Raw genomic sequence first — 27,121 nt, forward strand, 5'->3', positions numbered from 1 at the left:
TTTTTTTTTAGTATGCCAGCTTGCAGGATCTGTGGTTGTCTGAGCTTGTTACCACACTGTTCTAAAACAAAAGGAATTGTAGTTGTGGTATTTTTTTGTAAGGATTTTGGGCCACTGCAACTGTTTTTTGTTCCTAGTCTGTATCATTCAACTTGTTGAGTTTTACAGCTGTTAATCATTGTTCTGTTTCAACTTTGGCTACCCAAAATGACCAGATCAGCCACGTGGCTCTGTTGGTTTTCATGCTTTTTTGGAGCTTCTGGGTCTTTGATAATTTATTCTTGTTGTATTTTGTTGTAGGTGGGGAGTGTTGGTCTAGGATGAATATTGCGCTGTGTTGTTGTAAACTGGATGATTTTTTGCTTGTGAGATAAACTCCATCCCCCCCTCCCCACCCTACCCTGTAATACTTATGGAAATTTTAATTGGTTCTGTTTGGGTTCTTTGTTTTATTACCTTACATTACCTTATTTTAAACAAAAATAGGATTTTTATTTTTTATGAATTTTTAATAAAATTAAGCTATACTGCATTGTGTTAGCCAAGTTACTGTGTTGTGTGTACGCTTCTGTGGTCTAAACATTCATACTTCATTTTGTAATAAAAGATGTCATTAATATTGGATTTAACTTTCCTTGAACTGACTGTGTTATCTGATCTTAAAGCACACCCTGGTTATGGATTCACTGAATACACACATCTAAGGAGTTTCTTGTCAGAGTAGAAGTATGATAAACTGAGAACAATACAATGTTACTGTTTAGTGAAAAGGTGAGTCAGTACGCCTTGGATCTCTTGAAAATATTTGTGATATCCTGTTATACTGAAGTGCATGATGCACTTCATTCTCTGCCTTTTTCCAGTCACCATTGAATCTTTAATGCATACTGTGGTCTCAGTAAAAAAACTGAATACAAAACTGAGAACTTGTTTGTAAATGTTTTTGATTTGTGCTGTTTAAAAATGGGTCATAAAAGACACTGTTTCTGAAAGCATCTAGAGGCGGGTTCAGTTTCAGCAGATGGATGGGTGAGCTTGCTTCTGAGTGATATGAGTCTGTCACTTCACCTGAGGTTGATGGGATTCTGTGTTCTTACAACATTTTAGGATTGTTTTAAGGAAGTGATAGATTAAAAGGATGTTTTTTCTTACAGTATTTTGTTTGCAAAGGAAAACTAACTGGTTAGCAATATTCTCTTCAATGTTTGCTGTGCTATGAAGGAATATTTTGATACTTTAACTGATTTATTTCCCAGAATATGGAAAACTGGGGGAAAGAAGTGTATGCACTTCCTGGACATGCTAAGTTCACCAAAACTAATGCTTTACTGTCTTTGGAGTGGAGTTGCTTGAAGGCCGTAAAGTGGACATTTAAAGAAATTCAGAGTAACTATCCACTTCACATTCAGGAAGGGTGTATGGTGCATTTTGTATATGATTTTGAAAGCAAACCTGCTTGAGATCTGGGTCATAATGATTAGAAGTTGGAAGAGGAGACCTCTGAGTAGGGAAATGTCAGTGTAAGACCCAGTAATGCCTTAATGTGTTATTGTCCCTACTGTGCCCTAATGTTTAAGTTTCTGAACTAAAAAAAATTAGTCTGTAGCCCTGTCTTAAGCTCCTAAAAAAAATTCCCTGTTTAGTTCATTGCAGGGCTGCTGGGAGTGGAATTCAGAAAAGGCTTTGTGCTTCTCAGAGTGGGGAGGAGGCTTGCACTAACCAGAAGGAAATACCGCAGAACGAGCCATACATGTTAAACTGTGCCCCTCTTTGGCCTTTATACAAGAACAAAACTCACAAAACTCAATTCTTCTGTTTTTACATGCCAAATATTATGCTTACACCATGAATGAAGATACCCACGAGCCAGTTTCAGAAGTAGAAGCACGTGTGGTGAGGTCTGTGTAAGCCAGTGTGGGTTTGGCAGCTGTGTTGGCATATACCAGCGGTACTGCAGACGCAAGGTTTCCTGTGTTAGGAACTCAGCTCTCTTGTGCCATATGAAAATAGTGCAGGGCATACACAGGCCAGTATTTTCCCTTGCTTGATCCCAGTTTCACCCAGTCTGAAAGTGGCCTTAGGAACTAATGTATTTCAAGTGTCACTGACGTAGGTGGTAGACACAGCCTTGTGTTGGGTCGCATCGTCTGGTTGAGGGAGCCCATATGGGTGTGCGCTGAGACAGAGAAAGGTCCTGCAGAAACGTGAGCCAGTACTGAGCAAAACAACCAATTTCTGTATCTTGCCTCAGGATTTTAAGGTTTTGACTCAGTGCTGCACCTTAGCAGGTATGCTCTAGCTTTTGGATTTTGGGCTTTTGGATACCAGCTGCTCATCATATGAAAATTTTCTATGCATTAGAAACTTCTTGGCTTTGCTAAGCACTAGAGCTCTCCATTCTGCTTTCAGTCATGGACTGAATTGTCCTTTTTTGGAATAAAACCTGTTTATTTTTTTTAAAATCAAATGACTGCTAATTATCCTGTTATTGCATACATAGAATTTCTGTCCCTTGCGTGATCAGAAGTCAGACACAAATCTTATTCTTTGTATTTAATTTCATGTTTTCAGTCAGTGTCAGGTATAGTTTGGGTGGACCTGCTGCAGAAGAAATCTTATTGTGCCCAACTTGTGATTTCTTATTGAAATGGCAGGAAGACAGGTGAGAAACTGAGCCTGTCACACTGGACTCAGTTCTGGTGTAATGTGAAGCCAAACTATAGTTGTTTGAAAAATGCATTTTTTAAATTTTACGTGCTGCGAAGCTTTCAATTACTTGAGAAGTTAATTGCAGGGTTTAAAAAAATGAGGCATTTGGATTTAGTTTTCTGAATCTTTGGAAGAGCTAGGCCTCAGCAGAGCAGAAATTGTGGTTCAGTATTGACACAAAGATACCGATATAGACATTCATAAATTTTTATTGTGCAATAAACCAGATGGCAAGAAAACAATGTGTTTCAGAGTTCTTTTAAGAATACAATTTTGAGTATTCAATTTTATTTAGAATTGCAGTTTGGCTTTTTGTTCCTCAGAGTGGATGTTTCACTTGTGAGATTTGGTTACGCAAGGCACATTGTATTCTTCCAGTCTGTTTTATGCTTAAAATGTAACATGACATGATTGTTAAAAACTGTAATAAAATATTGGAACAGCCTAAGGAATTCTCTTTTGCTAACTGGTTTTCTGGAATGGTAACTGTTCCAGAAAAAAAAAAATCAAATATACAGCTAATTACAGAAAAGCTGTGGCTAGCATGCTGCTCTCTCTCTTTTCCCATGACCTTCTAATTTTACAATTTTTGTGTGTGTGTCTGACCAATTAAAATATGACGGCAGAGCAAAATAACATAGTCCAAATGCCCAGCAGCTGGGATATAGATGTAATAATCCATGTCCTTGAATCATAGGAAATAGGGGACAAGTTGCAGATAATTTAGTCTCTCTACTTCTGCTATGCACAGCTTTTGCTCTAAGTACGTCTGTTAAATTTACACCTCATTTAATACATTGATGTATTACTAAAATTATAGTGGTGTTTCGTTTTCTCAGTTTGTCTTTTCTTTTACAGAAGTAAAATTGATCCTGCCTGGGTCAGAAAGAAGAACTAGATTACCTCTTAAGAGACAGACAGTTCTGTGATTTCACAGTTTTACTGATCTTTCTGTACCACATTTTGCCATTGGATGATAGTGTTTTGCTCTGTGTGGTGTTTTATATAGATATCTCTTTCCATGTATTAGAAAGTAAAAGTGCTTTTCAGATTTTGAGAAAGTAGTTCAGATATTTCTCCTGTCACACGAATCTTTTGAATCTTTTCTCTCCCTTCACCCTTCCCGGTAGCTCATGCATATCAGAACTCTTTGGGCGTGAGAAATTGGTTCATATGTCTGTTCTTATTCTGTAAAAGAATGAACTAAGGAGCTGTGATTTAGAGCTCATAAAGGGCTCAACACTCTGACTGCATTCCCCTTTGTTTTATTGTTAAGTAGTGTGAAAGGGGGAGGGAAGACAACTAGTTCTTTTCTTCTGAGAGTACAAAAATTTTGGACTCACTTTTTTGTCTTGTTCTACCACTGTATGCTTATTTGAGGTCAGAAATCTTCTAAGAATGGACAGGACTCATGTATGAGGGCAGAATTTGCCAACAGAGATAAATAAAATCATTAATAGCAGTGCTGTTATGGGATAAGGTACCTATTCTTTTTCTGTGTCAAAATTCATGAAGCCTCAGAAAATCTTCCGAGGCTGCTGTGAAAAGTGGCAGAATTAGGCATTGGGATGATTTTCTAGGTATCCTGATTTAAGATGTTGTATAGTTCCAAATGTTTTGAAACAGCATCAATTATTCTTTTTTATTATTCTTAAAAATTATTAATAAACAGTATAGTGTGAACATGCCGTCCTCAATGGTTAGCACCATTGGGGAGCATGCTGTTTGCTCTGTGACTTGATAAGCAGTGTTCTGCCACTGCACTTTTTCTTCATTATTGTATGGACAACTTTTGTCCAAGTTGTTTTAAGCTTCTCCTAAAGTTCATGTGAACATTTGATAAGTGACTGATGCAGTGTGGGTGTATCAGAATGCCTAAAGACAGCTAGGAGAGTTCTGCTTCAGAGATGCCATAGATCTTTAATACTATATGTTGATGAAAAGATCAAAGATATATGTTTAATTGGTTTCAAACCTAAGTAAAACTGAAACTGAAATATAAGCATTTAAGTATCTGTTCTAGAGCATAGTGCTGCTTGACATGGAATATTTTCAGATGTAAATGCTGCGTTCCCTGTGATTTCATTGGTAAGTGTGGTTGCTCAGTATTTCACAGGGTGAATTCAAACAGAGGAACAAGCTCAATTATCTGAAAGTTTTCTTGTAAATTGTTTTTGAGCAGTTTAGCCAAATTGAAGTCTGTGAAAGCAATAGGTATTGTAGATTGTCAAGACCTCTCAGATGTGTCTGCTGCTGTTTGATATCTGAATAGGCCTAGAATTGTCCTCACAGAAACCACCTACTATGTATGCAGAAGAAAGTCTGAAAAATGAACATTTCAGATCTGTAAATGTATTTGCAGTAGATATGAAGGACTTAAGATTTTTTTTGTAAATTGTCCCTCCATATGTACTTATACAGTCCTCCATTCCTATGTTAGTGTTGAAAGTGTCACACAGACTAGGTAGTATGACATGCATTATGAGATGTAGAAAGATAAAGGGAGAAAATGTATTTTAAAGCTTTTTTTGACTACAGCTATCTCATATACATTAATATTAATAACATTTAGGTTTCTGTTTGTGTTTTGTTCCACAGGCAGCAGGAGCAATTCGTCCTCTAGTTTCTACTGTTGTTGCCTCTGCTGCAGATGGCTGTTTAGACCACTCATTAGAACGTGCCAGGTACAGAGCGAGTGAAATGCCTCAAGCTTTCTTGTTTGATGTAATCTATGAAGCATATCAACAGGTAAGATATTAGGACTTTCTAAGACTTTTTTCAATTTAATTCAGTTAAAAAGAAAGATAACTTTATTTCTCTTTTTTCAAAAACAGAGCTTCAGCATCTATTTCAGATCACATCAAACTATGCATATTGCTTCTCAGTCTTTTGAAAAAGCCTTATCATTCTAATCTATTGAAGTTTTTTTCATATCAAACTGCAAATACAAGAGGGGTTGATGGATCTAAACAGTTGGAAAGACATATTTGCCATAATTTTTATTGTGCATTAAGTAGATTACTTAAAGGAGTGGGTTAATGTGTTTAAAATTATGTATATATTAAGTATGTATTGTTTACTGAGAGTATCAAAGAGTTTTGGATGCACAATGTAATAATGACATATAATAATTTAATGGGATACAGACTGTTCTAAAATATTGGGATAATATTAATTTGCTATATCTAGGTAAATGTTTAATTTGTTTCTTGTTGCATGTGTATTCTACATAGTCTGATTAGTGGTTGAAAATAATGTTTACATAGTCTCTGTTGCAATTCTCCATTTTTTTCCTAATATATTGCTTTAATTGCTTTAATTCCTTTATTTAGGAAAATAAAAATTGTAGGTGGTGTATTAAACCTGACTCTTTTCCCTTTTTCTGCCCTGAAGACTGCTTTCATTTGCCGCACCCTACATTCATGTTTTGCTGGAAGCACTCCAGCCTTTCGTCTTAGCATTCTACTTCCTTTTCATTCATCACCTTGTGGAAATTGCTTGTCCTCCAGGTATCTTCCAGCCTGACTGGAAGCAGAGCATTTCTTCATTTGTCACTTGGAAGGAATTATTTTTCACATTAGTGCTGGCAGTCATGCTTCCCATCAGTCTTTCATTTCTAAACAAGTCCATATTTCTTATATTCACTTTCAGAGAGTACAAAGCTTAGAAGTCACCAACAACAGAACAAATGTGAGGACAGGCAATGAAGAAGAAATTGTTACTTAATTGTTCAGTAATTGTTTTACTTGGAAATGTTGGCACAAACTCCATGTCATACCCTTTATGCTTGGTACTGGAAGCTATTAGATGCTGTAGATGAAGGACCAAATTAGGAGCTACTCAAGCACTTGGACTGGCTCCAACGTTTTTACCTCTGATAGGAAGCAGGGGGATGTTCTTGGTGTATATCATGACACACAGCTAATACTTCTGGAGACTCCACCTTGAATGTAGTGGGTATACTCATGATAAAGGCAGCCTAGATGTGCACAGAACACATCTCAAGAGAAAACAGCTACCATTGGTAGCTGTTTCTTTCTTGTTGATGTATATCTCTTTTGGCAAATTGTGTGTTTATATGCTGTTTCTCAAAACACCCCACCCAAACAACCCCCCATTTTTTTACTGTGTTTGTTCATAATTTTCAGATACAGTAGAGCTGGCAAATACATAAAAAGCTCTTGCCCTAAATGCCTCACTGAAAAGACAACTATATTTGCAGTCCCCATGCTCCTCTAAGTAGTGTTCTTTTCTCACAGATGCATTCCAGCAGCCTTCTTTTTTGTATCCCTGCTCTTTAAAGAACAAGCCACCAAAGTTGTTAGAAGCAACCAAAGCTATGGTTCCTTGTCCCTAGTTCCCTTTGTTTTGGCTAAATTCTGGTCATTTAAATGCTCTGTGCCTTGGAGCCCTGGGAAGTATAACACTTCACTAAAACCTCTCAACTCATATTGTTTTTTAATTATTTATGTTTCAATGGTGTCTAGCTGTCCAAGTCAAGGATTAAGACCCTATTGTTCTGAGAACTGTACAAACAAATAAAAAAAGATAGATAATTGCTGTCCTGAAAAACAGTCAAGCTACTGTAGGACGAATTTTTGTAGGAATGGATGCAGCTTATGATGCTTCCTAAATATTAACATATTCATAATTAATTCCCACAACAACCTGGTGAAGGCAAGTGTTATTGTACAGATGAACAAAAAAGAGAAAATAATTTTGTTACTAATGTTGCAAGTCATTCACAAAGCTGGGAATGGCATTCATTTTGACTGACTTGGCATGAGATCATGATTCCACTCCTGTGTATTTTATACAGTTGTGACCTTTTTGCAACAACAGTATAGGGAAAAACAACAGTCAAACACGTACTCCTTAGAGAGAAACTGTCCATTTGAATTATTGCTTCAGGTAACATAGGCTTTTCAGTTACAGTGCGGGTAATGCGGAATACTGCTTTTAAACTCCATCTCTGTTTAAATACATCATCTGATGTGAGTAGGTAAGTTTACAGTGTTTACTTCCAGAAGTGTTCTCTTTCATGAACATAAGATCACTGAGTATATTGACCACAAAGTTGCAAAATTCAGTTAAAGGTCAGTTCTCTGATCCTTACAGGTTTGCCATCTGTTTTGTCTCTTCTTGTCTGGTACCAATCTGGGCAGACCAGACTAGAGCCGCTTCTCCTTTTGTTGCTGTTTTAAATTTATTTAGAACTAGAAATTTAGCGCTATTAAAATATGAAAAAATGCTTTTGTATGATCTTTACCAAATTAAGTCATTTCCTTAGAAAACATTTTCCATTTCTTGCTCAAATGAAAAAAAAAAGATAGTAATGATTTGGGGAAGAATACATACCCTTTTGAATCTACTTCAAATAATTTTATGTACAAATACTGAAGACTGGTTTACAATATTATCTTGAAATATATGTGTGTTACAGTAAATCCCCTTTACATTTGGCACCAAAAATCCAGCATGGATTTTGAAGACATTCAGCCAGGTTGCTCACATGCATTTCGTTGTGATGCATTTCATTTTCGTGTGCTGGATCTCAATTTACTTTTCACTCTCATGTCTTTATTGGCTACAACATACATATTCTAAACAGACCTTTTTCAGATATATGTTACTTTCTGATTTAACTGCAATGATGTCAAGATTTCTGGCATCATAACTATTAACTTCTCATCTTTATAGTAGTGCTGTTGAAACCTTTTAAATTTTGTTGCTCAAATATCGCATGCATTCTGTTGTCTTTGTAATGGCTTTGAGAGATCATTAAAAAAAACATTCTTCATCGCTTTTTGGTGAGGTTCTGGATATTGTTAGGTTTTCTGATGGTTAATTTTGAATATTTTTTTAACCATACTGAAACCATAGTATAGTTTTATGAAAATATTTCCTTAAAATAGTCTTAGGCTTTTTCAGTTAGTATGAGTTTTAACATCAGTGGTAAAAGCAACCTTTTTTTTTATAATGTCTGCATATATGCTAGCGAGGAAAAAAAAAGATATTCAGATGTCCTATATTTTCACTTTTTTATTTGGGGAATGCAAGCAACTTGAGAAGCATTATTGTTTCATGGTGAAAGGCCTTTTTTGATGAGGCAGGTAAATGGAGGTGCAACGGGGAAGGGAAAACTCTTTTGTGTTCTTTTACCTCCATTGAAAATTGCTCCAATGCAACAGGATCAGAAGACCAGTTTAGGAAATATCTACTCCTTCTGCTCCAGAGCAATGATATTTATTTTAACATTTTATAAGGTTTCTGCCACTTTTAACTCAGGATATGTCTTGTCTGCTGTACTGGACGTCACATAAGACAGACTAAAAATGTTTAAAGTCCATATTGAAATTAAGCAGCTGTTCAGAGCCCACAACAGCCAGTGGGGCTAAAATAATATCTTGATCTTAAAAGGCCTCACTAATCTGACTTACGTGTCATTAGATAGAGTACTTGGCTGTAATAAATTATCAGGCATAGTCTGATTTTGGCAGATACAGGCACCTGATTGTATGTGATGCTGTTTAACAATTTTTATTGCAAATCTCTGTGTTCAGCTTAGGAAATACAGCAGTGCTTTCATGCCCTTCAATTTGTAAAATTTATAAAATTTATGAAAGTTACAGCTTTTATTTGTATGATGCATATGTGACCCAAGATGGAAAAGTGACAGATGCAAACAGGTGCAAGGGGAGAAAGAACTGTACTTATACTGTGTGTGATGTCTCGCAAGCAGGAGGCTTTACCTTAGCCAGGGGTTTTCCTTGGGATTTTGAGTAGAAGGATATAGAAATTTGTTAAGCAGATAAATGTACTGTTGCATCCGTACTCTTAGTTTTGGTATGTCCTAATTTGTGAGTTCTCATTTCCTGCACAACGTAATGATCCGCAGTAGTGGATATTAGTAGTGGACAAGTTAAATTTTTTAAAATAAAAAATCCAAACCTCTAGTAATTAGTAACACCTGTGAAAAAGTTATAAAAAATGGCAGAACCCATGATTTACTTCAATTCTTATATACCTGGAACAAAATCAGCCAGCTGGATGTTTTCTTATTATTTTTATTTTATTATGTTAATAATTAAGTTCCTGATTTTTTAAAATACATGTTTCTTTTCTATTCTTATCAACCCTAAGGGAAATCAGAAAAGTTAAAAGTGTTAATTGAAAATCCACCTCTTCCAAAGATAGTAAATAGGGGATAGACTCCTTAGACCAGACTTGTTCATTTTTGCTTAAAATAGTTTCGTGTTTCTGTTTGGCTTTTTAATTTAAATAGGAACAAATGTGAAGTATGATCCTACACGGGTGGGGAAGACTTCACTTACCAGAAGTCAAGTGTTCCCTGGAGCAGTGTGTTTTTAAGGAATTAGAGTATCAGGAAGTCAGGTAGACTACTTTTTTCCTTTAATCAAAGTAGGCTGAGACTGATTTCTGTAATACTTGTTTCTGACATATTGTGAAATGCACAGAGATCTCAGAGATCTTTTTTCTTTAACACAGAGCATCTTGTTGTGTCATGTCACATTACCATACAAAGTAACACAACCACAATATATAAAGGCTGAAATAACCAGACTTAACAAAGCACTGAGCATTTGAATGGTATCTGCTAAAGCAAGGAGTGTAGTAGAAACATCTAAAAAGCTTTACCTTTCACGATTTGGCAGAGAAACAACTGAAAATGGAAGCAGGAGAGGAGTGATATGTAGAAGATTCTGAACAGCTTCTATGTCAGAGATGTAAATAAACAGCCTAGGGAAGATTGATGTGATGGTTAGAGAGTTGTCAGCATGAATGCTGGGGGTCACCAGTGTGACCAGTCCAGTGAAGCCAAGGACCTTATGAGAAAGAATAGCTCCACGCAAAAGCTGAAAAAAGAGAGGGACATGTTAGAAGGGTATTCTGCAGGAATCCTTCACACGTGGATGGCATGGCAAAGTGTGATCACTATTTAAAAATAGAGGGATGATTTCATAAAAACTGTAATTTTAAGAAAAATTATTTTGATATACACCTTTTTTGTTTTTCTGCTAATCATTTCTATATTATTTTATGATTATCCTCAAGATCTACTGAACCTGGGGAAATTTACCACAAGAGCTACACCTTTTTTGGGGGAGTGTTTGTATTGCATATGTAGTTAGTTTAATCATGTGTTGATAGCAGACTTTTGCAGATTATAGAAGTTTGTATTTAGCTAATCAGAATGAAGCTGAAGTAAAAAAAAAAAATAGGCACATGAAACAGGAATACTCATTGAAGGAGAATGAGCTTCAACGCGTTTTAGAGATGTTTCACTGATAATATATGGCTATAACCTCCTTACAGATATCCACACAGATCAGACTGATCTTAGGGATTCTATCCAATCTATGCAGAAACTATGTAGAGATTAGTACTTTTTGGTCCCAAAAAATACACTGGATTAGTATATCTGTTCATAGCTAACATTAACCACTTTTTAAATAATAAGCAATCACATTTACTTATAGGGCATTACAACATCTGCCTGCATAGGAGAGAGCTGCTATATATAAACATAGTAATGACAAGATACAAAACAATAGTGTGTCAGGAAGAATCATGCAAATACTTTGATGCTGGATTCTGGAAGGCAGATGTTCTTCCACTCCCCAAAATAATCATTACAAGATGTTTGCAGATGGGGTTGAGATGTTCTGCAAACTGTCCAACCTGTTCATTAGTAGAAGAAAAGGAAATCCCCAAATTGTTCTCTAACAAACCCCTGTGAATGTTCAGGGAAGATTTTGCCAGAGTAAGAAGGGAAGTTGGCTATTCTTAGGCTCATTGTAGAAGTATTTGCTCAAAGTATTGTCTTTTCTGTATGTAAATAATAGGGATTGTATTCCATGTGGATTTTGTAAACTTCTAAAGTGCTTTTTGAAAGGGCATAACTTTACTGGGATTCTTTTTGAAACGTGTGGAGCATTTTAGTATCCTCTGTAGCAGCTGTAGCAGTTTAGCAATATTTTGGCATAGGTCAGGCAAGACCTTCGAGGCAAAATGTCTCGACTGATTTGGGGATTTTCCTGTGGCTTCATTTTTTGTTAAAGAAATCTATGTCTGTTACATTATTATTGCCAGAAGCAACAGGCGATTAGATGCACAGTAGCAGACAAATTGTTAACTAAGACCTTGGCAACTTTGGGAGCAAGGATCAGATTCAGAAAAAGGACTGTAGGGTCAAAAATATAAGTGAGACAGAATTTGGGCATTTAATTCTATGCTGGAATCCTGGAAAAAAACACTTCTCACCCCCCTCCCAAGATTAAAGATACCTGAATCTTCAAGACACTACAACCCTTATTTTTAACATTCACCAAACACAAAACTTTGTGTATGTCAAGGCATGTAAGTTGTGGCAAAGCTGAACAGCTTAATATTTATCTCCTGTAAACATTCACGTGGAGAAAATTTTTTTTTCACTTGGAGGATGCTATTCCATCATGAATTGGTGATATGGCTCAGAGCTGTTTATTTTGTACTGTAAAAACACTAACAAAGAGATCACCATTATTTTTAACATATGACAAAAAATATGTAAGATATTTAGTTTTTATCACAAGCTGTAACGGGTTGTTTCTTGACTGTTGCCTTTTTAAAAAAAGCACCAGGCATCTTTTATTGAGTGTATTGTATTGTAAGGATGATCATTTTACGTCATTCTTATTCAAATGCATTTTGCAGTTTCTGTATGCTCTCCACCATCCCCAACTTTGGTCACTCACTTTGCTTTTGTATTTTGTAGTTATATGTTCAGGTCTTATAAATACATGCCATGTACTTCATTGTTGTATTTGTCCTAATTCTGCATTCCAGTTTGTTTCTATAGGTTTTCTTCCTTCTCTTTAAAGGTATTCTGAAATACTGAATAAAGAAGTGATTTGTGAATTAGACAAGAGCTAGCTAGAATGATAGTAATCTTATTGTATGATTTGTATGAAGACAGAACCAATGTTCTTCTTTGTATGAAGTCCTAAGGGCAGTGTTCTTCTGTCTGACTGTGAAACGTAACAGGTAGTTACAGTTTTAGTATAACTATCTACTCGGTTGATCCAAGTCAACCTACTTGGCTGAATAGTTTGTTGAAATTCCTACCCCTGTTTTTAAGTAGCTGTGTACTACTGGTATCAAGATGGCAAATATCTGTGTTTTTCAATGTGCAGTCTAAGCGTGTGAAATAACCTGTCAAAAGGAGGCCTTTCTGCTGATTTGTCCATGTGGCATTGGGATTATGATTGTTTGACAAGGAAATCTGTGTAGCTCTTAAAAGAAAATCTATTTCTTTTTACATGAGAAGTTTCTGCTTTATTAACAGCACTCTTTCATTGTTGTGGTCCATTTCAGCTGTAGTCACATTTTAAAAATTGATTTATCTGGAATTTCAGTAGAACCTGAGTTCTGTTCATTTAATTCATGCTAAAAACCGGTAATCTTGTTTTTGTTTGTTTTGATGCAAAATTGCAATACAGCTACTTTTTTAATAGTGCATTTTTGCAGAGATTTTGTTCTTCCTTTCTCTGTTCATCTTCAGACAGATGCACACAGACTGTTGCTTAAATGCAGGGTTGTCAACCTCATCTAAATGAATATATGCAAATTTTATATAGTCTTCAGGTTGTAGTTCTGAGATATTTTCCAAAGAGATCTCACAGTTATACTTCATAGAATCATAGAATCAGCCATCCAGAAGGGACCTCTGAGATCATCAAGTCCAACCCTTGATCCAACACTGCCACGGTTACTAGACCATGGCACTAAGTGCCACATCCAGTCTCGTCTTAAAAACCTCAGGGACGGACAATCCACCACTTCCCAGGGCAGCCCATTCCAGTGCCTGATTACCCTCTCTGTAAAGAATTTCTTCCTAATATCCAACCTAAACCTCCCCTGGCAGAGCTTAAGACCATGCCCTCTTGTCTTACTGATAGCTGCCTGGGAGAAGAGACCAACCCTCACCTGGCTACAACCTCCTTTCAGGGAGTTGTAGAGAGTGATGAGGTCTCCCGTGAGCCTCCTCTTCTCCAGGCTGAACAACCCCAGCTCCCTCAGCCTCTCCTCATAGGACTTGTGCTCCAGTCCCTTCACCACCCTTGATGCTTTTCTCTGGACCTGCTCCGGTACCTCAATGTCCTTCCTGAACTGAAGGGCCCAGAACTGGACACAGTACTCGAGGTGTGGCCTCACCAGCACTGAGTACAGGGGAAGAATCACTTCCCTGGACCTGTTGGCCACACTGTTCCTGACCCAGGCCAGGATACCATTGGCCTTCTTGGCCACCTGGGCACACTGCTGGCTCCTGTTCAGCTTCCTGTCAATCCAAACTCCCAGGTCCCTTTCTGCCTGGCTGCTCTCCAGCCACTCTGTGCCCAGCCTGTAGCACTGCAGGGGGTTGTTGTGGCCAAAGTGCAGGACCCGGCACTTGGCCTTGTTGAACCTCATCCTTTTGGAATCAGCCCAACTCTCCAGTCTGTCCAGGTCCCTCTGCAGAGCCCTCCTCCATGCCTGTCTGGCATCTTTTTACCCTGGCAACTTTGTCCTAGAATTTAGAGGAATAAATAGTTTTTCCGCATCCTTAAAACCTGCCCAATTCTACGGAATGCTTTTCAGGGTAAATATGCTAAATTAATTTTGTCAGTAATGCTTTCTTTTATTCAAAAACTGAAACTAGATTGGTGGTCTATTGAGAAAACTATGCTAGTTTAGATTGCTCTGTACTTGATTAGTTCTTTGGCGCAATGGTAGAGCCAGGATATTGTCTGAATCCCCACCTTGCCTTAATTAATTTCTGCCACAAGAATGTTTGGAGAGATTCTGATGCCTTACATAAGGAAAAAAAAGGTTTTTTGCTAATGGGATAATTGCTTCCATTTGATGTCACTCCTCATCCTGTAGGATCTAACAGCATTTTGCGAATTCACATATTAGCTCTTGGAACTGTTTGGTGCAGTGGTGCAAAGCTTCCACTCCCTGGGTGAAATCTGGCATCTCTGTGGCAGTGAAAAGGCACTTTGTCTTTAGATGTAATTTGGAAGATGTACATTAAGGAAACACTGCAGTTATTCGAGTTGAAAGTTAGACTGGATTATGAGAATGTTGTTGTAAGTGTCAGTGGATTTGCCCTGGTAAGTGTCCTGTATCCACAAGAATCACCTGTTTGGCACAGGCTCAGAAAATGCAGAATACTGAGTGAGAATCCTGTTATCCAGCATATGGGAGACCACTGACTAAATTGTCGTCTTCTACTTGTTCTGAGATAGCAAAGAAGAAGACAAGGTAGTGATGCTAGAAGTTTTCCTCTCTTTGTTATTGACAGTTTATTGTATTGAAAGGTAAGGGAAAGGACCAATCTTGCATTATTTCAAGAGGTGATTTTTCTGAAGTAAATAATCTTATCTGTTAAAAAAAATAATCTTATCTGTTAAAAAAAAAAAAAAGGCATTTTAACTTGGCCTGAATTTGGCTCACCTCTGTTTCCAAGCTTGCTTAAATTCTCTCTTAATTTTAGAATTTGATATATTTAGAAATCTTTTTACTGGAAAAATGTGAACAGTTACTTCTTTACATGTTTTTAGAATAACCTAAATAATCTGTATTTTTCTATACTAGGACAAGATGTTTCTTGTCTTTGTCTTGTCTGTATAGTTCCTTTCCAAGTATTTTTCCAATTTACAAGATAATTTTGAAACTGTAAACAGTGAGTCCTGACACAGTACTTTGACTGCTGCTGTTGTCACATAGAATATTATAATTTTCTTATTTCTTCACACTGTAAATAAAATACAACTTTTTAGAAAACTGAAATTTTGTATGAGCTCTGAAATTCCATGTTCAGCTGCATACTCAAAATGACTTCTTTGTCACACAGATTCATCCTGAACCAGTTTTGCTGGAAAAGACTTCTGAGATCATGGAGTCCAACCTTTGATTGAACACCACCATCTCAATTAGACCATGGCACTGACTGCCATGTCCAGTCTTTCCTTAAATGCCTTCAAGAACAGCTTAAATGCCTTCCACCACCTCCCTGGGCAGTCCATTCCAATGTCTAATCATCCTTTCTGTGAAGAAATTGCTCCTAATGTCCAAGCTGAGCCTCCCCTTACACAGTCCTTTTCTGATATCAGAAAAATCAACACTGTCTCACAGTTACTCAGTACCCATTTTATGAAGTCAGTCTGACTAATACCTATGTCTTAGTTGCATCAAGTATTTCTTCTTCATACCAGTGCCATTGTTTATCCTCATCTAGCTTGTATTCTGATTTTTATTATGTTAGTTTGTGTGGACTTGGTCGGAGTAACATTAGGAAAAAGTTGTGTGCGCTTATATGTTGTCTCTAAGGCTTGCTTAAGTGTGTTACAGAGTAAATTGCTGTATCTGTTCTCTTCACTGTGAAGTACTACTGCATCTGGATGTATGTCACAGCAGTTTTAATAATTAACTACAGTAAAAATAGTTTCAGAGATGAGCTGATCTGAACTCTCATTCATCTCAGTGTTTCCTCATTCACATTTGCTCCTTTTTGCTTCTTCTGCTATTTCTCATTTAGCTGTGGCGTATTGCTGTAGGCTGAGTGCTTGCTCCAAATCCATTGTTGGATTCAGCATTTTTTGGTTTCCATGGTAATGAGCATGGCAAAAAAAAATCTTTATGAAATACAATAAAAATAGGCAAATTCAGGTTCAGCAAGAGCTTGAGTCTGCTTCTTTTTTAACTCAGTAAAATGTTCCTGATGATGAATGTTTGTGATGTATTCTGGCCCTTCAGCAGTGGAAACTTGATTTGCAAAGATTGGAAAAATCATAAAGCTCTGCTTTTGTTAATTAGTTATGCATTTGAAGTGCAAGTGTTCTGATATTGTTATTGAATAGATTTCCATGGGAGAGTAAAACAGAGACTCTGCTGACAGTGGAAAAAGTGCTAAGGATGAGTCAGTCAATCATTACCGAAGTATAAATGCCGGCTCTACACAGGCTTTAATGATACCTGTGCAAAGGAGCAAATCCGAAGATTTTCTATCAGTTATGCATAAAGAATACTGATTTTGCATCCTTTTTATAAACTAAGGAATGATGAAAAGATAAGAGACTGATAGTGTTGTAATGATTTTTTTTTCATCCATGCTTGTTCTGTTGTATGGTTACTACAGAATCACAGAATCTCCTGAGTTGGAAGGGAACCACAAGGATCATCAACTCCAACCCTTATCCCTGCACAGGACCATCCCCAGGAGTCACAGCATGTGCCTGAGAGTACTGTCCAAACATTTCTTGAACTCTCTGAGACTTGGTGCTGTGACCACTTCCCTGGGGAGCCAACCACCTTCCAGCACTCAACCATCCTCTGGGTGAAGAATCTTTCTAATATCCAACCTAAACCTCCCCTGACACAACTACAGGCCATTCCCTTGGGTTCTATCACTGGTTTCCATATATCCGTTCAAAATTTTTATCAGTATAAAGATACAATAAAGTAGAGTTCAAAGTACTGGAAACAAATGAGCATATGGAGTATTAGTAAGTACCAGGGACACACAGGCTGTGTAGCTGCTCTTTTCTCTAACCCCTTGTTCCATGTTTACATCTCTAAGCGACAACAGTATACCTTGCATTTTAGGAAGAAGTTGTATTTTTCAAAATATTCTCAAACTAATTTTGGGGGAAGAGGAAGAAGAATTGGTGTAATGCTAAAATTCTGGATCTCTCTCCACCCATAGTATTTTATTCAAACAACCACTCTTGGGAAACAAATAAACAAAAAAGACACCCACAAAAAAGTCTCCCGAAAACACCTATTAGAATGTCTTTGAATATTCTACAGTACAAAAGCATTTTTAAGTAACATATTTTCTTCTCTGTCATTTAAAGAGCTAAACTAATATGTTTTCTTTCTTTTGTGAATATGTTTTGTGCCAGTATTTCCAGCTGTTTCCACAATTTCAAATCTGTGGTCTGAAACTTAAACTATGTCTATTGTTTCACAAAGCTGTGTGTGCATGTCAAGCTCAGTTAACTGTACACTGTCAAACTTTATGTTAAAAAGGCTTTCAGTCATAAAGAGACTTTAGAAATAGTAGGAGTTTTAAACAGATTTTTGTATTGTAAATTGACTCTAGATGCACACTAAAATACATACAGAAGACTTAGGATGAGAATGGTTGCACACCTGGGTCAGTAAGAATTTTCCTCACAGATTTTTGTAGAATCATAGAATATCCTGAGTAGAAAGTGATCCACAAGGGTCATTGAGTCCTACTCCTGGCCCTGCACAGGACAACCCCAAGAATCACACCATATGCCCAAGAGTGTGTCCAAATGCTTCTGGAACTCTGTCAGGCTTAGTGCTGTGACCACTTCCCTGAGGAGCCTGTTCCTTCCCTCTGGGTGAAAAACCTTTTCCTAATATCCAACTTAAACCTCCCCTGACGCAGCTTCATGCCATTTCCTTGAGTCACCAAAGAGAAGAGATCAGTGCCTGCGCCTCTGCTTCCCCTAATGAGGAAGTTGTAGACTGCAATGAGGTTTCCTCTCGGGCTTCTTTTCTCCAGTTTAAACAAGACAAGTGACCTCAGGTCCTCATATGGCCTCCCTCTAGGCCCTTCACTACCTTTGTAGCCCTCCTTTCAGCACTTTGTGTCTTTCTTACATTGTGGTGCTCAAAACTGCACACAGCACTCAGAGTGAGGCCACACCAATGCTGAAGCAGAGAGGGACAGTCACCTCCCTTGACTGGCTGATGATGCTATGCCTGGATGCACAACTTATTTTTATAGGTGCTCCCTAATAATGCATAATTTGTTAACTGAATTTCTTAGAGCAACATAGAAGATTTTGAATTGTGCACTTTAAATATGGATTTAAAATTTCACTTGTGAAGCTGTTTAGCATATGCATAGTTTATAAATTAAGCTAGTCTTGTGCTGATACTTCATTTCATTGTTCTCTTCTGACATCAGCGTATCAGACTTGCAGAACAGTACACTGTGACAATGTGTTTAGGTTGAAACAATTACAGATAATAAGAGTGGTAAATGTCATGATATACAAGTGTTAGTGAAATATGGTTTTAATTATTACTTTGCTTTGTGTCGTATTTCATCCCTTGAAGCCAGCAATACCCTCAAGATGCTTTAGCCCACTTATGGAATTTCTCCACTCCCAACTAATTAACTGTAATTAATACCTTGCCAAAAAGTTGGAATTGCTTAGTTTTGTCCTAGTTGCATTCATTACTGATATACTAAAAAGATGTAACTTAATTTTATTGAAAAGTAAATTCCTTCAAGCTAATTTTTTCTGAGTTTTTTTTCTTCCATTCTGAAGCAAAGTAAAAATATATCGTTTTTTTTTTAATCTGTATGTTATTCACATTAGTAGAAAATAGTTTCTGCTGCACCAGAAAATTTTCCTTAAAAATAAAACCAAAAAAAAGGAGCAATTTTGGTAATAAATATTTGGAATTGAGAATTACTAGGCCATTTCTGGGTTTGTTGGCACTTTATCTCTGGACCTCTTTACTTGAGGGATTACTGCATTTTCTATATTTTGGAGCTAGAGTTCCCTATTCCTTTATATTTTCTGTTGAACTTTTTTGTATCTTGTTTATTTAAAGACTATAGGTAATTTCTGCATAATTTAAAAATATTCCAAAGTGTCTTTATGAAACCCCTTTCTAAGTTATTCTGTCATCTTGTGTCTCTTGTTTTGTAACTCAAAGTACTTAAAGACTACTGTAGAGAACTATAACATTTAAATTGCTTTTCTAAGTGGGCTGACAAACTAAAATGACAAAAATTACTAATTTAAATAATGTAAAAGTGATAACTATGATTTTTGTAAGATATCTGTGTGTGTTAGTAATACAATACAGGCGTGTCATGCCAATGAATTCCTTGAATATCACTGATGCGCTATAAAACAAGAATAGAAACTAAAAATGTATCCTTCATCTGTTTTATTAAACTTCTTGAGGAAATTAATAAAGAAGTCAAGTTGTATTGAAGCACTCTCATTTGGTTCTTCTTTAACTCAGATTTTTACATTCTTGACAATTTTGATTTCTTGAATCCTGGAGGAGACTGGAAATTACTGGTATCTTTGAAACATGAATTTGCAGACACATGGTTAAATTTGACACAGTGGAAGGGTTATTTCAGCTTTTGTAAAGGAAAGCTTATGTATTGCAGAGCTAGTTGTCATTCTCTAAGGAGTTAACTGACATCTTGTTCGAGGTTGCTGAAGCTGATAACAACCTGCTTGCATAACAAGATGTTCCACAGAAGCTTTTACTAAAGACTCTTTAAGGAAACTTAAAAGATTTGGGATAAGAGTAAGTATTTATCAGAGTACATTACTTGTTAGAAGATGAACAAAGTAAAGTGCATGACCAGTTCTCTTAGCAGTAAACCACTAGTGGAGTTTCATGATGGCCTGTGTTGAGACTTGCGCTGTTATTTTGTTCATAAATAATTTGGAACAGGAAGTGGAGTTACCCATTTTTTTTCTGTGTAGTAGAGATGAGGGCTGACTAAGAAGGTTTTTAGAAGAATGTTATGATAAAATTCATAGGTAATTGCAGATAAATGATCAACCGTTTTGCCCTCCTTTACGAAGTTTTGTAAAACTTCCACACACAACATGACTTATTTGTGGGAAGATGTGAGAAGAGATGTGGTGGAGCATTTTGAAGGGCTGAGAAGGTGGTTTTGCACTCCCTTTTCGGTGACAACAACAGAGCATGTGATGAAAAGAGTGATGAATCAGATGTGCCCTGATGCAGCTGCTAAAAAATACTGCTATTCAAAAAATAATTGGGTGAATTCAGGGTTCCTGTAATTCACTGAATACTGTTAAGGCAGTCACGTCTGGTTCAGTGTGTCCCTCAGGGAGTTTTTATTTTAGGGATTTCCGAAGCCAGAATAATAGCTTTATATGAGGCCAAGGGAGTATTCTGGGAAAGTAAGAAGATATGATTACCTTGTTCTTACTGTTGGCTATTCACTCTTTAATAGAGACTGGATACTGTTCCTGCTTTTCTACCTATGTTTTGGCTCAGGAGATTCTGCTCCCTACTCAGTTTTTTCATTAATAGGATTCTTATAATCACTACTTATAGGAAGCTGAACTGCTTGGGAAGGGTGTGTTGAGAGAATAATGTCTTTTCTAGGTGAATGAAAAGTGGACAAACTTTTTTTTGTCTGGTGTTTTTTTTTGTTTTTTGGGTTTTTTTCCTGCAAGGCTTGTGAGGCACCATGAGACTTTGCTATTTTTGTGCAGGTAACTGGAGAAAAAGATAGAGGGAATCACATAAGGAACACAGAGGTTCATAGTTACTACCATCCTTTTTTGATGATGCAGCAACCAACACAGACACGGAATTTGAAGAGTCATGAGTTTATTAACTTGTTTCCATACTCTAAAGGTTTGTCACTGGAAGGTCAATGATGTCTTTTGGTGAAGCCTCTCTCAACTCCATCAAAAATTTTTTTTATACATGTAACTTCTCATTCATTTAGTTAACAATGTAAAGGTTTAGCAAGATACTTGCAGCACCTAATTGAATTCATCTGTGCTTATAAAATGTTTATTTACTTATGTAACACTGCTGGATACCTACAATTTGGCATAAGCTTCTTGGAACAGTTTTTGATTTCTCGTCCATTCTGAATCTACCTAACTAATACAGTTGTATTATTCTGGATAGGACTATTGAGATGTAAGGTTTAATTAATGAAAGCAAATCTGTTACTGCTTAAAAGTATGATTTCTTTAAGGCTAATTAAGGATGTATTTTCTTTTTTAATTACTACAGTGTACAGACTATGACCTGGATTATGGAACTGAATGTTTGCATCTGGCTCTGAAATACTGTAAAACAAATGCCAAACTTGTTGAAGGAACAGCTGACCTCTGGAAGGTAAAGGCAGTAATATCTAGTTTTTATATATCATTTAAAATTAATAAAATTTGCATATTATCATAAAAATTCAGATGTGTTTTCAATTGTAAGTTAGGCTTTTCTCTTTCAAATTTTATAATTCGTTTTGTATCGTCATGACCCCTTTTTAGAACTTGTTTTTGTAGACAGACTTGGGCAGATGTTACTGGAGATAATCAATGAGGACAGTATTTTTCTCTAAGTAGGAAAACCAACTAGGTACTTGAATAACCTGACAATCTGTAAAACTATAAATCCATAATCTCTAAAACTAAGGACATTCTTTTATGGTATGAGCTTTCTCCTGCTATTTCTATAACTTTTGTCTATTTTTCTCAACTTTTCCTATGAGGATATCACTCTTTCTCTGATGCCAAATACCTGGCTGTCACCGATTTGATTTTTAGAACAGTTCATTACATTCAGTAACAGTGTAATATTTAAGATCTCTTGAAAAAATCTTCTAAAAATTTTTAAACATCATTCACCTTGTCTGGTAATCTGTAGGTTCCTGATGACTAACAAAGGAGGTGTCTGTAAAGGTGCCAAAGTATACATCCCTGCTGCTTGAAAGTATTGCATTTCATTGTTTTGAATGGTGGGACATTATTCTTTCTCAGTAGCTGTTGTGTCATGCAATTTTTAAGAGTTTATTTTATTTTATTCATTAGCACATTGAAGGATCTGGAAGCAGCTCAAATCACTCCATCTATCTTTGACGGTAAATTTCCTCCAAAGGGACATGATTTCTAATAGTATGACCATAAATCTTACAAAGAAAGGTAATTTCCTGAGTCTGCAATGCAAATTTCCTGTGCAATTTAACAGCAAAATTTACTTGTGCATTGGTTGCATACATAAACTTCTTTCCATGTCTTGCTGGGACATAGTCTTTCTGAAACAGTATATGGTCTCTTTTCCTATTTATTCTTCTAAGGGACAGATTATGTCATGCATATTTACATGACATAATTTTTTTGGGTGATTTCATTGTTCTCATTGCAAGGCATGGTACTTACATGAAGGATAACAAGATTCACCAATAATGTTCACTTAGTTCTTTATAATGTTCATTTAGTTCTCTGTGGTCCTTCCCCACCCTTCCTCTTCTGTTCTTTGGGCCGAACAAGCCAAGTTCTCTCACACCATCTTAGCACCCCTCTGCTGGGCTTCCTCTCGTTCTTCTTTGTGTTTGATTTTTCTCTCCCCTATCCAATTGAAGAGGGGAGTGACGGAGTGGCTTTGATGGACACCTGGCGTCCAACCAAGGTCACCCACCAAAGAGTCTCAGTGCTGATAGTATCGTTCAGAGTGCGACAGTAGCAAGGGCACCCATTTCTGTGCAGATCCTGTGCTGCAGGTGGTGCAGAGCAGTGAATATGCCATATACGATATGCACAAAGATGCTGGTGCTGTGTCATTAAAGTTACCTGTACCTTTTAATACCCTATTCCATCTCTCATTTTGTAGCTAAAAGTCATTGGTGTCTTCTGCTGCTTGTGGAGACATTAAAAGTCAAAGGCACAAAAATGAGATCTGTGAAATATTAGATTGTTTCTGCAGAAAATACTTTTATCAGATTAGAGACTGTGGAGGAAGATAGCTGCTTCTTTTTGAAGAGCACCCAGGTGTTGGTCACTCTGTACCGAGGTGTTTGGCAGGTGACTTGAAGCAGTACCATTAAGGAAGAGAACAGTTGTGCTCAGTCTGTGCAGTTTGACAAAGTGCACAAGACTGCCACTTTTCTCAAATGGTCCTTGCCTACAAAATGGTTAGGAACTGTTGCTCTTTGTTACTAATCACGTTTCAGAAACACAACTGTCTTCCCTTAGCTGTGTAATAACGTAATTTGTTATATATGTTTGGTTTTTCCTGTTAGGTTTTTCAGTGCTATGATAAATGATATTTCATATGCCAAGAACTGGTGTGCTCCCAATGGCCTCAGTCTTATTTTTTCAACATGAGGCAAAAGGATATTCCATCCGGATAAATAAGAACCGAAATACCTAAGAATTGTTCAGTTGAGGTTTCAGAGGATGTGTAACTGAAAATCTGTTGTCAATTAATAGATGGAGGAGAGTTTCTAAAGTTCAAGTATTACAAACCAGTTTCATCCTATGAGGATCTTGAATCTTTAAAGATCAGATATTTGTAAGAATTCAGTTTATTTATCAGGTGTACAACCTACATAACGTTAAATGACTTTTATTGTCTTCTTGAATTAGTACTGATTATTGTACCTGAGGAGTGTCTACTTGTACATTAGGAAAAGCAACATTTCAAAGTCATTGTTGGAGCTAAAGCAAGACATAGTGCATTTACTTTCTGGGAACAAATTGCAAAATTAAAATAATTCTTTGTAGTGACAACAACCAAGCAGGAACATTCAAATTGCTTCAGCGTTATAAATATTTATGTGTTCTATTTTAAACGTAGTTATTATATAGCTATTTATAAGATATTGGGATCAGGATGGCAAAAAAGGGAAACAGAATGAGAATATCAACACCACATTTTCAGTTTCTCTGTGCTTGCCATCTTTGAAGCAAAATTACCTTAAATATTCTGGGGCAATATGCTCTTTAAGTATGAAATCAACAGAATGTATTTGTTGGACTCTAATATATAGGTGTGTATAACACAGATGAAAAAATCAATGTAAGAAGATTTTTAAAACATTGATACGGATTTATAGACAGTGCTGACAGAGCAAAAAATCCTCACCGTTTCTAAAAAACATGATTATTTTATAATCCTACAAAAATATTCCATACGAAGGAGATCTGTATGATATCTTAGTATAAGAGAGGGGAAAAACTTCATTAAGGTAAAATGCAATACATTTTGTGTATGTGTGATCATAACTTTATTGTATTTGTTCAGTAAAGAGTTATATTTTTGCATTTACTGTGCAGTTTTGTAAATCTGAAGTGTTCATCAAGCTAAATTAGTATGAAGAAGACTCTTAAATATTGAATAGGAATAACTTTGGGGAACTTTTAAAAGAACATCTTCCTAGGTAGCGAAAACTTGCAGTCTATTGAGAGAGAAGGGTACATGGGAAAACAAAACAAAACAAAACACCCTGTCTCATGATTTTGTGGCTTTATTAAATAGATAAAATAGATTGTTTCTTATACCGAAAAGTAGAGGTATGTTTAATAAGTAAGACTATTCTGCCTTTGCTAAATAAGCAGGTCATGTTTTCATGTTCTGTGACAGTGAGGTATTTGTGTTGAGTTCTAGTATTTGGTCTAGTGATATTCTGGATTGCAGCAACAACATTCTGAAAATCTTGGAACATTGGATGTTCAAGAGGAAAAAAACCAAAAAATAGTATTGTCACATGAGGAGTGAGAATCGGAGTTAGAAGCCTGTGAGTTTGATATTGACCAACGAAACAAAAAGGGTGTTCTTCTACAGGCAAAACTTGATTAATGAAGAGTTAAGGGACTAATGTAATTAATGTCAACCAACATGGAATTTACTTATTTTGTGAAATTGACTTCAAGACTTTATTACAAGATTATAATTTTACTGATAACATGGTAATGCTGATACAACACACAGTTTGCAGAAGTTTGACTTCTTACTGCATTGCATCTTAATTAATAATAGGATGACTGTAGTTTTACTAGTTCTCATTAAATAGATGAAACATTAGATAATTGATACGTTTCAAAAGGTAATTCTCACCATGTACAGTTCTACAGAAACTGTTATTGTGTCTAAGGTATTTAACATCCGTCTGATAAACTTTTCAGACAAAGATTTAAAGATTTGTAAATAAAAATATAATTGATCAGAAATAACCTATTGATAAGGATTGTTTAGCAAACGGTTTATACAAAAGGTATGCTTTTCATTGCAGCCAAATATATAGGAGTGTTTTTAGAAACAAACCAAGTATAGATCGTATTTAGAGAATAGTTCTTGGAGGGCAGTGACTTTGAAAGTAGTGTAGGAATCACAGAAGATAGCAAGTTTCCACTGTGTGTGGGCAAAAATACCTTATATCAGCCATTGATATAGAAACAAGAATATGAAATTAGAGATGTTCTAATATTACAAGTGCATCTAGAATACTGTAGTAAAATCCAGACTCAAGCTCTGAGCAACTGTTGATAAATAAGGAACCTTCAGAGATGAGCATGAAAAAATGATTGAATTTTATAAGCATGTAGAGATTCAGATTCGTAATGTGATAGAAGAAAAGCAAAAATGGATGAGGTAGAAATCTGTCTTCTACAAAGAGAAATCCTATGCATCATTTTTCTTGTTCCCCCCCATGATGTTTTGCACCTCACCTGTGAAGAGTGGATAATACTGCCTTACTTACTTTGTGGTATGGAGTGTCAAGTAAAGTATTCTTACTCATTGATTTGGCTAAATCTAAATTGCTTCCAGCTGGGGTGAACCTAGAATGCAAATCCGCTTTAGTGAAACTAGAGGTAAAGCAGTACAGCTGCCCAGGACAATTAACTGTTGTGTTGACTAATCTCCTAAATTGTTTGAAGCACATTCATACTAAAATAATCAGTGGTTTGAGTTAAACCAAAAGGTTTATATGCCATGGTTGTCTGCCTTTTTTAATAAGTATCAGCTAAATTGCAAGAACATGTCTTAATCAACACAGGAAAATCCAGAGGCATTGTGAATATCCATAAGTTAAGAGAAACTTTAGTCATTATTGAAAGGGGTGTAGAGAATCTATCCTTCTCTGACTGGTAAATGGTGGTCACCTGTGCTGTCTGGCAGGATTTTTCTGTTAACTTTACTGTTTTCATGAAGCTTAACCTGAAATTAGCTTATAGAATCAAAGATAATAAAAGAAACACATATGGAGAATGGGATATGGTCTCAAATGATTTATTTCTTTAGGAAGCCACTCTAAAAAGTATTTGCTGATGTCTGGCTCAGAATTTCAGAGGAGATTTTTTTTGAAGGTTCCTTCTTGCATTTTATTCTTTTCTGCTGTTTTCTTGAAGACTGTACCTAATTTTTTTTTTTAGATCAGACTGTTTAAAAGTACTTTTGCACCTCAAAGAGATTGTGAACCTTAGAGTATGTGAGACCACTTCTGACAGACCTTAGCTTTGTTTCTTGAAAGGTTTTTAGTTGATAGTCTGTTACGCTTTACTGAAAGTTCAGTGTAAAAGCACTCTAGAAACTTAATAGAAAGAAACTTTGCAACAAAATTGGTCACTCCTTGTCCTTAAAATTAATTTCAAGACATTGATTCTTCCCAACAGTAAGTAGACATGTAAATGTTTGCATGTAAACTCAGACACGTAAGATTTCTCAGGCTAGATTCATTCTCTGGCTGCTTCCTCTGCAGGACAAACTGTGTGGAAGTAAGTTTTTAATTTTAAAAGAATATGATGCCTTGAGGAAGTGATGAGGAAGGTAATATTATTTGTCTGTTTCTAACTACAATACAGAG

At 36.3% G+C, this 27,121-nt stretch overlaps 1 protein-coding gene across 5 annotated transcripts in view; it reads left to right on the forward strand.

Moving 5' to 3' along the window:
* CRPPA (CDP-L-ribitol pyrophosphorylase A) overlaps positions 1-27,121 on the forward strand; it is a 113,513-nt gene that overhangs the window by 18,989 nt on the left and 67,403 nt on the right. For all 5 annotated transcript variants that reach the window (XR_005566235.1, XM_039388644.1, XM_027723240.2 and 2 more), the window contains exons 3-4: positions 5,308-5,457; positions 21,553-21,657. Coding sequence is in view for 4 of the 5 variants with exons in the window: in XM_039388644.1 (XP_039244578.1) it covers positions 5,308-5,457; positions 21,553-21,657 (255 nt within the window). In the remaining variant the exon portion in view is untranslated. The remainder of the gene's footprint in view (positions 1-5,307; positions 5,458-21,552; positions 21,658-27,121) is intronic.

Source organism: Pipra filicauda, unplaced genomic scaffold (genome assembly GCF_003945595.2).
Source record: "Pipra filicauda isolate LSUMZ 115617 unplaced genomic scaffold, ASM394559v2 scaffold66_size7647185_pilon, whole genome shotgun sequence".
NCBI lineage: Eukaryota > Metazoa > Chordata > Aves > Passeriformes > Pipridae > Pipra > Pipra filicauda.